We start from the raw sequence: 14,687 nt of genomic DNA, 5'->3' as shown, positions 1-14,687 counted from the left end.
ACCTTGAACCTTTGGCTGCAGGCCAAGTCTTTCTCTTGGCCTGTGTTAGGGTTTAGCCAGGCTTTTATCTCAGGCTCATGTAAAGTGTTGTTTTATGTGAGTTTTTACATTTTGTTAGATCTTCATTCGTATCCTGTGTTTTTAATCATGTTTTTATCATGATGTGATGAACATTTGTTGTGTTTATTATATATTTAGTTATATGCTCTGACCTCAGAGTTTCTGAGAGCAGGGTAAATAACTAAATATGTAAAACATACAATACATACACTAATGTTCAACACATAATAACAAAAATCATGAATAATACCATACAAATGAAGATCAAACAAAACATAAAACAGGGATAAAACCCTAAATAAACCAAAACAGTCTGGCCGGGAGAAATAATGTTTAAGCATACAATACATTAAATAACCGATAACATTTTATATTAACATTTGGTTTAACTAATAAGCAGATTGTCCAAAATGTTGAACAAATTTGGCAAAAGAAAATTTTAATTTACAGTGATGTATTCTAATTTTATTGTAAAAAAACAAAAAGAAAATCTTTTGTTTATTTTGAAACTCAGTGAGTGGCGCAGAAGTTCTTCCTGGTTTCAGTTTTAAATGCACTTCCCCTTAATTTCCACTGATGTCATTGAGTACGTGATTCCCCCTTAATCCGATAGAATGTTGCTGGATCTACTTTATTGATGCCTCTGAGGATTTCAAATACCTGGATGAGGTCTCCACACAGTCTCCTATGCTCGAGACTAAACAGGTTTAATTCTCTGAGTCTGTGCAAGTCTTTTAAGTCCTGGGATGCACTTGGTTACTCTCCTCTGCACAGCTTCAGGTGGTGCTATGTCTTTCTTGTACCTTGTTGACTGAGAAGACTTTTTTGTTTAATTCAAAATGTACATTTGGAAACAAATCTTTAATTAAACACGTGCACTTTAATTTTATTTAATACTAGCAAAATACCTGCGCTTCGCAGCGGCGAAGTACTGCTTTTAAAATTTTATTAAGAAGAAAAGTAAACCTTTTTAAACTGAGGGAAAATATACCAATAATTATTTGTTAAGGATCTCTTTGTATACCACGTTGTCAGTTCAGCACTCCGGTTGTAATATGACCAAGCTGTGCGAGCTTACTCTTGAGCATGCAATGTATAGTTGGCCATGTTAAAAGCAATCTTGCCTCAAATCAATGGCAACCTTTTGTAGGGTCTGTCCCTGAGACTTATTAATTGTCATTGCGAAGCAGAGCCTTACTGGAAATTGGAGACGTTTGAATTGAAATGGGAGATCAGAGGGTATAACGGGGATGCGAGGAATAAAACTCTCTCCCCTGAGCAACTGCTAGTAAAAATAGTTGCCTCAATTAGGTTCTTTTGCAGACACGTCACCTGAAGTCTCGTGCCGGTACAAAGTTTCGGTGGCTGTAAGTTTTTCAGTAACAGATTATGCTCAGGAGTGCCTTTGGGATTCAGAGTGTGGAGAAACTCTAGCGACAGCGTGTCTATCAACTTGTGGATTTTTCTGTGAGTATTTGGCGGGATTGTCACGAAGTTGTTTCCGTAAGACCGCGTGAGCTGCGGAGTTCAGCTCGGAGCGAAATGAAGTGAATAAAATGAGGTGAATGGGAAGGGAGATGATGACGTGACTTCCCCACCCGCCTTAATTCTCAATCCCTCTACAAACACACAAACACAGTCTCTCGGATCTCAACTCTCCTTTATATAAATCAGTAAAGGAGAGAGGACTAAACACTAAGGAAAAAGAACGGCAAGACCGCATCAGCTGCGGAGCTTAGCTCGGAGCGAAATGAAGTGAATGAAATGACGTGAATGGGAGAGGAGATGATGACGTGACTCCCCCACCCACCTTAACTGTCCATCCCTCCACAAACACAGTCTCTCGACATGACAAACGCCAGTGGCAGCGTGTCTATGAGCTTAATTTAAAGTTAAGTTTTACAACTTGCTTTCCTATTTGTTTGCATAAGTACAGTCCTTCACCAGCAATTTTAACTCTGTTACAAAGTGATGAAAAGTCTCGTTTATACCCTGCATCCTCTCATTAAACTTGTATCTCGCAAAAATCGTATTCGTCTTAGGCACAACAAACGCCAGCGGCAGCGTGTCTTATGAACCTAATTTAAAGTTAAGCTTTACACCTTGCTTTCCTATTCGTTTGCATAAGCACAATCCTTCACCAGCAATTTTAACTCCGTTACAGCAATTTTAACTTCGTCACAAAGTGATCAAAAGTTTCGTTTATACCCTGCGTCTTCTCATTAAACTTGTATCTCGCGAATATCATATTCGTCATAGGCATGACAAACGCCAGCGGCAGCCTGTCTATGAACTTAATTTAAACTTAAGGTTTACACCGTGCTTTGTTTCTGCAGTAGCTGCACTTATGAATATGCTTGTATGCGTCACTCGCTTCATATTCTTTTGCTGCCTTCTCAATTGTGTAATGCGTTTTTTGTTCAGCGCTCTTTGGAGCTCTTCCTTGTTCTCTGCGTACTGCGTTCACAGTCAGTTCACGTGAGCCGATCGGAGTACATGCATCGAAGGTTCTCAGCTGCACTTGTGCTATCTCGTGCGATCTTGCGATGTCCACGGCTTTATTTAATGTTAGCTAAGACCTGGCACTTAAAAGTTTTTCTCGTACTTTCGCTGAGTTTGTGCCAAACACTAGTCTATCCCTGACTATCTCATCTTCGTTTGCATAAGCACAATCCTTCACCCGCGAATATTTAGCAGTAGCGTGTCTGTTGGATTGCTGCCGATGGACGGCCTTATATGGGCAGGCACTCAATTACATGGGAGGCGTGACGATGAGGGATGCAACTTCGCCTCACACGGCGACCGAGCTGCAGGCTATGGCCGTATATATGTACATAAGTAGTTTCCAGTTATGACCGTTACGTGTAGAATTTTGAAATGAAACCTGCCTAACTTTTGTAAGTAAGATGTAAGGAATGAGTCTGCCAAATTTCAGCCTTCTACCTACACGGGAAGTTGGAGAATTAGTGATGAGTCAGTCAGTCAGTCAGTCAGTGAGGGCTTTGCCTTTTATTAGTATAGATTTAGAGCCTGACTGAGTTTTTTAGTAATATTCAATGTTAGTAAGGTTGCACATTGCAAAAATGTAAATATCTAACTTGTGCCTACAGTATGAATCCATTAAAAAATGTGTTTTGTTTCAGTTCTAAGTGTAATTTTACCAAGTAAAGGTGAAAGTAATGATAACACACATTTTCTAGTCAATTTGTCTTTAATATTTCCAAATGTAAGTGTTTTTCAGCTATTTTTGAATTTATTAGAACTTTTCTCACCCTTCATTTTTCACTTTGTAGGTGTATGGTATAAAAAGCTTCCTGATTAAACTGTATGTTTATATACTGTATGTACGACTTTAAAATAACAACAAAATCAAAATTATAAGGCAGACGTGTTTTCTTTGTCTTACCTTTATACTTTTTCACATTTTCAGCTTGAACATATGAGGATGTGGCATGTGAGGTGAACATACCTGTGGTTCTATTAGCAAACAGAGAACAAATAAATAAGATCTGAAGTTTATGTTCGACCATATTTTCAGTCTAGCTGGTCTTCAATTTCTGCAGATTACTCAGAATTTGTCTTATTTGTTATACAAATGTGATTAGTTAGATGTAGTCTACATTCAGTACTGATATGCTACATTTCCTTTTTTTAGCAGTCAATAGAAGATCGATTTACATTTTTTTAATCCTGCTCCTGATCGTTTTCCTGGCTGTTCTGTCATTTTCTGCAGGAAAAAAGTAAGTAGTTGACCTGGCAGTCAAATTTAGTGTGTATTTAAATCTTAGAAACATCTTTTAAGATGGGAAATTCACATAACTAAAAAAAAGCAGTGCAAATATTGGAATAACTGAATCAGACATCATATAACATGTGAACACAAATATGGACAGTAAGACAGGCTTAGGTAATTGGAAAAATCTAAAAGTCATTCATATCATGCGATATAGCATGGAAAAATTGAAAGCACCTGACTTTATTGTCATGTATAATTCATTTTCATATGTTAATGTGACTGTGCATTGCAGTGGACCACAGACTTGCCAAGCACTGGTTCCAGTGTTACGTCCAGTTCTGGCCTCCCATGATGGTGAGTTGGACTAAGTGGGCTGGACATGTTGTGTTATGTTCTTTACACATAAGCATATGGCACCTTGACTGGGTTGGTTAGTGGTACTTTTTCTGGTCGAGACTACCTCGCGGGGCTATGTGTTCCCCTAGTGCAATGGGAGGCAGAATCCCTCATGTTTGGTTAACCGCAGGGATGCACAGAAGTAGAAAAAAGCAAAAAATGATATCAAAGCAAGTGTTAAAGTATTTCTTATCATGACATTAAATCTTGTTTTCCTTATTGTAAAAATTATTGACTTATCAAAAAATTTTTATTTACATATACAGTACAATCCCTCTTAACCGGCCACCTCGGGACTGTGGAGGTAGAGGGAGAGAGAGAGAGAGAGAGCAAATGGGCTGTCGAAAGGCAGCAGCAGTTGTGGAGGCTTTCGGCTGGTTTAGACCCAGCATGAGTGCCCTGGCCGCTGCATCTGCAGGTAGGGTGACTCCCCTGTTGCGAAGCCTGATATATATTTTATTTTAGCAGGCCAGTTAATTTGTCGGCCAGTTAATGCAAGGCCAGTTAAGAGGGATTGTACTGTATTTAGCTTATCTTAAGAAATCTTGTCAAGTAAATTTTGTTTACTCCATTGGCAGATTTTTGTATGTACAGTATGTATGAATGCATGTATATTGTAGCCACCAGGGGGTGCTCCAGCTCCCCAAACCCGACACAGACAGACACATGGCACAAGTTCCAGCACAACACAGGCTTTTTTAACCTGGTAAATTCTTTCTCTTTTATTCCCCTTAATGCACTGTACAGCAAAGCACCAACAGGTAAATACACACAGCACTTTCTTTCTCCTCCTTGCCTCCGTCTCTCTTTCCGCCTCCACTCCTCCTCCAGCAAGCTTCTTCACCTTATTCATGACTCTGGCTTGTGGACCATTGGTAGTTGTCTCCTTTTATTCTGCACCCAGAAGTACTTCTGGTGGTCCATTAGAATGGTCCGGAAGCACTTCTGGGTGAGGTGGAAGCCCAATAAAGTCCCTGCAGCATCCCCTGGCAGCACCTATGGAACCCAACAGGGCTGTGCCGAACTCCAACTGACATGGAGGCTTGTGGGAATCGGGGTACCATAGCAAACCAGGGGGGCTGCCAACTAGCACTCTGGGGGAGGTAATGCCCCATGTAAGTTCTCTCCCCTGGTCCTTCCAACCTGTGGGCATCCTGGCCGGGTAAGGGTTCTGGCCATCAGCAACAAAATGTATTTATATATATTATATTCTTTTTATATATTTTTTTGCTGATGTCTTTTATGTACTGTACATTATGTGGTTCCCTTTTGCTTGACAGACATTTTTAAATATTTGAAGTTCAAAGGTCTTTCTGGATTGTTGTCACTTGTATTATCTGCCAGATGTTCATTCTAACTTTTGCCAGAAATTATGAATAAATTCCACTTAGAACATGTTATTCTTCCTTTACCTCTAACATTACTGATGTTTATATATATTATAGATAGAACCGGAAGTGTGGTCAAAATGACTGTAAATTTGTTGAGCTTTATGTGATCTTGAGTAAGTGAAATATCGCTCATTTAGTCACTCTTCCTTGCAGTGCCTCCTACATTAACAAAACCACAAGATTCTGCAAGCCATTCAGTCGAGCAAGAAAGCAACATGAATGCAGAGTGCTTATATACGTACAGGAAATGTGCTTTGGGCACATAACTCACTCATAATCTATATTAAAGAGAAAACATTCGGCATAGAGTGTATAAAACACTTTTTCAATCATATTTCACTTGATATACTATTTAATTCATTACCTGAGGTAGGGAAGGTAGTTGAGACCCATAATTCTTCTGTTTCCTCATTAGTAAATAGAACTGTTATTGATCCCTACAAATAGCCTGGCTTTTGAAATGGTCAGCTTACAAGCTTGAATGTCTCTGTTTTACTACCGCCGGGTCTTCAGATTTGCTCTATATTAGCATCAAGTTGCTCTTACACACATTACTTTCCAACCTTTTATACTTTTCTGGTTTTAAAATTGAAAAAATACAACTAAAATCCTCCTTATCTTTTTGTACCATGCTTTCTGATGCAAAAATACAGTGAGTGTGTAAATTAAAAAAAATTGATACAGTAAAGGACACATTGCCATTCATCCCCTCAAAATACTCCCCCTTGCTTCCATCATTCTTGCCATTTTCTGAAGCAGTTCTGGAAGTCCTCTTTCATGAATGTCTTTAGTTTCGCTGTCATGGCTCCCTCAATGTCCTGCACATCAATTAAGATCAAACATCAAGGTGATGATGATTGTGTTTTTTGACCTTGATGGAGTTGTGCAAACTGAGTTTTTTTACTTGGAAACACAATGGTGAACTATGAAAATTATAAGGGCTTATTAGAGTGTTTAAGAAGCGATGTTGGTAGAAAACGACCTGAGAAACAGTTTCATCCTCCATCATACCATGCTTTCTGATGCAAAAATACAGTGAGTGTGTAAATTAAAAAAATTGATACAGTAAAGGACACATTGCCATTCATCCCCTCAAAATACTCCCCCTTGCTTCCATCATTCTTGCCATTTTCTGAAGCAATTCTGGAAGTCCTTTTTCATGAATGTCTTTAGTTTTGCTGTCATGGCTGCCCCAATGTCCTGCACATCAATCAAGATCAAACATCAAGGTGATGATGATTGTGTTTTTTGACCTTGATGGAGTTGTGCAAACTGAGTTTGTACTCGGAAACACAATGGTGAACTATGAAAATTATAAGGGCTTATTAGAGTGTTTAAGAGGCGATGTTGGTAGAAAACGACCTGAGAAACAGTTTCATCCTCCATCATGACAATGCACCATATCGCACATCGCTATTGGTACGGCAATGTCTGTCAGATAAAAACATTATGATGTGTCCTCATCTACTTTATTCACTGGATCTGGCACTGTGCGACTTCTGGCTCTTCCCCACAGTCAAAATCACCATGAAAGATGAACATTTTGAATCAATTCAGGATATTGAGGCAGCCACAACAACGCAAGTAAAGACACTCACGAAAGAGAACTTCCAAAACTGCTTCAGAAAGTGGCAAGAATGATGGCATAAGTGTGTTCAAAGTGAGGGAGAGCATTTTAAGGGGGATTAAAGGCAATGTGTTTTTTGCTGTAATTTTTTTTTTAAATATTTACCATATTTTTGATCACACCTTGTACATTTAAAAATTCTTGACAAATTAATAAGAAAAAAATAACGGTAAATGAGCACATGCAGTAAATGCAGACTCCATAGTAAGGCTAAGCATAACATAATGCAGATGAGGATAAGATAAAAAAATTAAGTTACACTGTTTGAAAATAAAAATATTGGTTTAAAATTGGAAACTTGAAAAAAGGGGATCCTTACATAGTCATAGTGAGTAGTTAATAAAAGTAGAATCAGCAGTCATTCAGAGAAGATTGTAATGCTAGAGATGAATTGCTAGCAAAGTTAAAGGAGTAGGACCAGAAGAAGAGATGTATGTAAACAAGACTAGAGACAAACTTGGGTGCTCAAAACTAATTGTCGTTAAGGCCAAAATGGTTAAAAAAAATCAGGGTCAAAATACTGAGCAAAAAAAGATCAAAAACCAGAAAAGACTTTCTGAAAGAATTTCATGGCAAAGAGCTATGCTGTCTGCAATCTCGAATAAGTAAATGTAATCACTGCACACCTTTTAACCCATTGAGTCAGTGAAGTCAGAAGTCACGACCTCAAAGACCACACCCCCAGCAATTAGGACTGCTGAGTGCTGCTCTCTTATTTTATATGGACTTAATGAAATGGATGTGGGTTCATCATATTTTAAATGCTTAAATGAACAAACATTTCTAAAGGTCACTTTTTCATTTTAGTAAATAGGCCAGAAATTCAGAACAGTAAACGAACTGCGGCCACTGTCCTGATTTTGCTTGTATTTTGTAGAGGTATTTTCATTATATACTTTTTAACAGATCAGTGCTAATTTCATCAGTAAGAAATTGCTCTTCACTTCACTTTAACTTCCCCCACCAAAATTTCGCATTTAATCAGTCAACCTGTGGGGAAACACTTGCTATACCTTATGCAAATACATTATTACCACTGCTTTGACATGTTTACATGGCAGTTAACATGCAGAATAAGGAATCCACAGTTCAACAAAATATATTCATATTTTAAAATTGCTTGAGGGGGTACAATAATCTTTTAAATGTTTTCATCAAGTGAACATCATTAAAAGTGGCTTAAAAGATAACATATTTGTCACACTTCTAACTAGTTACAGGTTAAACTGAAAAAGGCTATTACTGTATATGAGAAAATCTTGTAAGAGGTTCTTTTGAAACAAGCTGAAAAAAATCTTGCTTTTGCAAGTTTAAATTAAATCCTCCACATACAGCTTTTGCAAATGTGTATACATTGCTTACTGTGCAACAAATACATAAACTATATTCTTTTTGTAAGTTATTCTGTTGAATGCCTTTTCTTATGTTTATTAACTGACCTGTATAATAAAGATCATGATAGTTAACACAAGCAAAAATACATGTATTTTTAATAAATGTAGTAGATGTGTAAAAAAATACAATTTACATGGTAGAAGGTACCTACCAGAGCTTTACTTCTATCTGCTAATTACAAGGTGATGACCTCTCCATTTCTGTTAATCTGGACTTGTATCTCAATTTTTATACTTCACTTCATGCAACTGTGTTCAGTTTCAAAATGGGTTTATTGGGTTCTTAAGAATTACTTATGAATACTTTGAAATCACACTATCTTATCTATCTATCTATCTATCTATCTATCTATCTATCTATCTATCTATCTATCTATCTATAGATCTAGATAGATAGATAGATAGATAGATAGATAGATAGATAGATAGATAGATAGATAGATAGATAGATAGATAGATAGACCTTAAGCTTTTTGTGGGTCCCCCCTATCCTATTTTGCCTCTATAGACCTGAAAATGCCTAATTTTAGGCCTTTATTTTGTGCAGGAAATTTCACCCTTATGACAAAGAATAAAGATTAAACCAATAGGTGTCCAGCAGAAATGAACATCAATCAACTTTGGGGGTTCACACCTTCACAGGATACAGTACATGGGGTCAAAATCAAAGAAATGGGGATCAGTAAAATAGGCATGTGAAGTGTTGAGGTTGCTGATCATGAATGTGATTATATGTTTGATATTTGCTTCTTTACCAGTGGTCCTAGCCCTCTAAGAAATACACCCAGAATATTAAAAATGACAGGTTTTAAGCATAAGCATTGTTGGGTATCATTTTGGAATATTTCAAGGTCAGTGGTTATGAATATGATGCTATTTTTGATTTTTGGTTCTTTACTTGAGATCTAGCCCTCTAGGACTATCAGGGGTTAAAAAATTACAAATGTCTTTACAAAATTGAAACTGAAGCACACATTTTAATATTTTAAATATCTGATGCAAGCAATTTTGTCTGGTATGTATTTATACTTCATAAAGTTAATTATTACATTTGTAATAAAGATTCGGAAATTAGGGTGGCTTACACAAATTCAGACTATTTTTTAGTTAATAAACACTTCATGTGCTATTCAAGATTACAGGATTTTTGATTGTTTAGAATGCATTGCTTGCACAGAACGTGCCCAGAAAATTATAAATGTTCATTCATATATCCTCTTATAAAAAGTGCAAATAATAATTTTTGTAATCAAATGTATACTTTACTATCTGTAAATTTATACACATTTGAGTTTTTATTCCTCATCAATTTTTAGTTGTAGGTGATTAACATGCTGCACTTGTTGTCTTTCGGCCTTCACTCCAGGTTGCTGAAGAAGCATTGTCCTTTCATTCCTAGCCCAGAAGACTTCTTCAAGCCTCTCTACATTATTCACAATGGAGACTTCAAGGTAAAACCTATTAACGCTATTGATAAACATGAGTCACATCTTTCAAAGAGCATAGACAACACTGGCTTACTGAACATCACAGCTTTAAGTGAAAGGGGAAATTGTAGGTGTGGCATTTATAACCACACATAAGATGTCATTAATCAAGGGGCTCTTAGCACAGACGTGAATGGAAAATACCATAAATGTTATCACAGTGCAGATGTTTTCAAGCTAAGATCTGGCCTTCTAAATTTAGCTGTTTACTTCTTAAGGGGTAATTTGAAAAATATTCCATGTAATTCAGAAGCAGTAGACCAAGAACTTTTGTTCTTATTCAATGTTGTTTTCTTCTTTTCTTTTTTCGTTTAAATAATCTGCTTCAGTTAGGTATTGTTCTGGGGTGGCCCCTTGTGGCCAAGGTCAACCTTAAAAATGCAAGGTCAGAAAGGCGACTGCGTAGCTAACTCTACATTGTTCAGGCATGTGGCTCACACACATTTACTGAAAAGATGTCTGTACTTCAGACGGGGCTAATGTGGGTTCATCTGACATTCACTGCCCTGTGCACAGGCCTAACAAAGAGATTCCGTTTCCAAACTGATGATTTCTGGTTTGCCATTAGACCTACCAAGCAAGTCTCATTTTTATCTGCAAGTCATTGTATTCTTCTGATGAATTCAAGGAAGTTGAGCAATTGCTTTATCCCCTCATCTGAATTAAAGTCCACTAGCCCCTTTTTGTCAAACAATGTCCCATTTTGTATTCTTTTGCTTTGGTGTCATTTTGATGCCATTTTCATGTATTTGTCTGTATAAGTTCTTCCATTTTATGTTTCTTGTTGACATCACTTTATGTTATCTGTTCACTATTACATTTCCACTTATTTGCTTAGCAGACACTTTCATCCAAAGCAATTTACAAGAGAGGTCAACATAATGGAGTAAACATCAGTGTGGGGGACTGTTTGGGAACAAGTGTTACAGGACAAGATAATCTTCACAACTGAAGTGCTCAGAACAAAATACAAGCGAGTTACAAACCCTAGATAATAAAACTTATCAACTAATATCAGGTAAATAGAACCTTCCCAAACAACAGAATTGTTCAAACACATTACGATTGTCAGTATTCCAAATGGAGGTGGGCAAATTGTTCCACCAGCTAGGAGTTACACATGAAAAGTCTGAGATATAATATCACACAGAGGTGGCATCAAAAGACGCCATTCATCAGCAGACCAGAGAAGTTGAGAAGAACCACAAGACTCCATAAATGTCACCATATATTTAGGTGCTGATCCAATTACTAAACCGTAGGCAAGCATCAAGGATTTGTGTCAGAATTTTATGCAAATAATGGGTGGACTTTGTGAGAAACTTAATGCTGTGTTGCTCGGAAGTCAGATGTCCAACCTAGGAATGATTTCACAACCCAAGTTGAAAGAGTTCCAGTAAAACATTCAGAAAAACTTTATGGACACCTCCAGGAAAACCTTTGTTGTGTTTCCTCTTTCAGAATACAGACAACTACTGAACAATGCATTATGCGGTATTTTGCAGATCCAAACACTGTAGCAGCATGTCCACATAATGAGGTTGTACAGTGCTGTGTTTATGACTGATTTAATGAAACATAAACAGACAAATGTGCTAATAAACAGTGTAATATTACAGCTTTCACAAACGTTTTTGGTGTACGTCACCATTTTGCTATGAAGTTGGACAAACTTGGACTTGACAGACCAGCGCCAAGTTTCTGAGTTGAAAATCTGACTTATGGGGTGCTCAAGTTGAAAGTTCCAACTAGGAACTCATAAATTCTGACATCCCAGTTCAAATTAGTGCTTGAGCAAAATCAGTGTGTGTCTAAAGCTGGTACTGACTTTGTGTAATGATGTTTGAATTTATATCAATGATGAAAATATTTATGAAAATATCTAAACAATGCAGACCAGCTGATGGGGAGAAACATTAGTGCCATGTAAGCAACCTGTCAGGGAAAAGGGAAGAGGCAAGTGGAGACAACTCAGGCAGGCTATTTAAAGAGAGTAGGTGTATCCTGTGGTCCGATGGTCAATTGATGGTCAATTGTTACTCTGTGCTATTACCGTTTATCTTATGCCAGCAAAAGATTGTAGCCCATGTTTGGCAAATGCATTTTCTTATTTTGGAAACAAAGGCCATGTAGCTCTGACAACTGCACTGAATGTTAAAGATCACTTAAGGACAGAGGGTAGATATCGCTCCTGCCCAAACCCAGGAAACAGTGCCTCCTGCACTCCCTCGAGGTGGCCAGAGCTGACTGCAGGAACCCCACAACTGCACACTTTGCCAGGAGCTTTCTTCAAAATTGTATTATTATGAGTGTCGACTGTAGGGTTATTTTTTCTTCATCTTAGAATCACCACCACACTAGGAAAAGATATAATATACATAACCGGTCAAAAGTTTTAGAAAGCCTCAGTTTTTTCGGAAAAGTTTAATGTCTTAATGTTTCATAAAATGAATACATAAAACAAATAAACAATGGGAAATAAAAAATAAGTCAAGATATTGAGTGTACAAAATTGTATTCAAATTTTTGATTAATCAAAGTAACTGCCTTTTCCTGATGTAACAGGCAAACCATGGTAACCCTTTTGATTTAGAATGTGCAAGTCACCAACTCTGCCTCCAGCAAAAGAAACCCATGACCATCACACTTCCTCCACCATGTTTGACAGTTGGTGTCACATACTGACGAACCATCCTTTCACCATCTCAACAGACATCATGCATGATGACCTGAAGATTTCAAATTTTGATTCATCGATCCATAAGGGTTTCTTCTAGTGTGCAGTAGTCCACAGCCAGTACAATTGTGCTTGAAAGTTTGTGAACCCTTTAGAATTTTCTGTATTTCTGCATAAATATGACCTAAAACATCATCAGATTTTCACTCAAGTCCTAAAAGTAGATAAAAAGAAACCATTTAAACAAATGAGACAAAAATATCATACTTGGTCATTTATTTATTAAGGAAAATGATCGAATATTACATAAAATATTTGTGAGTGGCAAAAGTATGTGAACCTTTGCTTTCAGTATCTGGTGTGACCCTCCCTTTGTAGCAATAACTGCAACTAAACGTTTCCGGTAACTTTTGATCATTCCTGCACACCAGCTTGGAGGAATTTCAGCCCATTCCTCCATACAGAACAGCTTCAACTCTGGGATGTTGGTAGGTTTCTTCACATTAACTGCTCGCTTCAGGTCCTTCCACAACATTTCGATTGGATTAAGGTCAGGACTTTGACTTGGCCATACCAAAACATTAACTTTATTCTTCTTTAACTGTTCTTTAGTAGAACAACTTGTGTGCTTAGGGTCGTTGTCTTTCTGCATGACCCACCTTCTCTTGAGATTCAGTTCATGGACAGATGTCCTGACAATTCCCTTTAGAATTCTCTGATATAATTTAGAATTCATTGTTCCATCAATGAAGGCAAGCCGTCCTGGCCCAGATGCAGCAAAACAGGCACAAACCATGATAATACCACCACCATGTTTCACAGATGGGATAAGGTTCTTATACTGGAATGCAGTGTTTTCCTTTCTCCAAACATAACGCTTTTCATTTAAACCAAAAAGTTCTATTTTGGTATTATCCGTCCTCAAAACATTCTTCCAATAGCCTTCTGGTTTGTCCACGTGATCTTTAGCAAACTGCAGACAAGCAGCAATGTTTTTTTTGGAAAGCAGTGGCTTTCTCCTTGCAACCCTGCCATGCACACCATTGTTGTTCAGTGTTCTCCTGATGGTGGACTCATGAACATGAACATTAGCCAATGTGAGAGAGGCCTTCAGTTGCTTAGAAGTTACCCTGGGGTCCTTTGTGACCTTGCCGACTATTACACGCCTTGCTCTTGGAGTGATCTTTGTTGGTCGACCACTCCTGGGGAAGGTAACAATGGTCTTGAATTTCCTCCATTTGTACACAATCTGTCTGACTGTGGATTGGTGGAGTCCAAACTCTTTAGAGATGGTTTTGTAACCTTTTCCAGCCTGATGAGCATCAACAACTCTTTTTCTGAGGTCCTCAGAAATCTCCTTTGTTCGTGCCATGATACACTTCCACAAATATGTGTTGTGAAGAGCAGACCTTCACTCTAATTTCACCTTCAAACTAACTGCTAATCCTAGATCTTCACATAATTTTGCCACTCACAAATATGTAATATTCGATAATTTTTCTCAATAATTAAATGACCAAGTATAATATTTTTGTCACATTTGGTTTCTCATTATCTAGTTTTAGGACTTGAGTGAAAATCTGATGATGTTTTAGGTCATATTTATGCAGAAATATAGAAAATTCTAAAGGGTTCACAAACTTTCAAGCACAACTGTATTTCAAGACCCTGTTTTCTCCTGATGGAATGGCTTTCTTACTACCACTTGACCTGTTTCTTTCAGTTTCCAGTTTCCTTTGGATTGTGCAGGACACCACTGTACTCATTGACACTTCGATTTTTTTTTGCAGTTTCTCTAATTAAAAGGCCTACACTTCTAAGGGTGATAATGCACTGTCTCATTTAATTTATTAATTGCAATTTTCTTATTTGGTCTGACTCGGTCTGTTCCAACTCTGCTTTGAGACAGACAGTGGATT

General features: G+C 37.5%; 1 protein-coding gene across 2 annotated transcripts in view; it reads left to right on the top strand.

The window, feature by feature from the left end:
- LOC120543251 (interleukin-21 receptor-like) overlaps positions 1–14,687 on the top strand; it is a 47,775-nt gene that overhangs the window by 19,461 nt on the left and 13,627 nt on the right. The window contains exons 7-8 of one of the 2 annotated variants that reach the window (XM_039776233.1): positions 3,719–3,800; positions 9,971–10,055. In XM_039776233.1, coding sequence (XP_039632167.1) covers positions 3,719–3,800; positions 9,971–10,055 — 167 coding nt within the window. Of the gene's footprint in view, positions 1–3,715; positions 3,801–9,970; positions 10,056–14,687 lie in introns of both variants that reach the window. The other variant, XM_039776232.1, reaches the window with a different exon arrangement.

Source organism: Polypterus senegalus, chromosome 13 (genome assembly GCF_016835505.1).
Source record: "Polypterus senegalus isolate Bchr_013 chromosome 13, ASM1683550v1, whole genome shotgun sequence".
Taxonomy (NCBI): domain Eukaryota; kingdom Metazoa; phylum Chordata; class Cladistia; order Polypteriformes; family Polypteridae; genus Polypterus; species Polypterus senegalus.
This window is presented reverse-complemented; position numbering and strand designations above follow the sequence as displayed.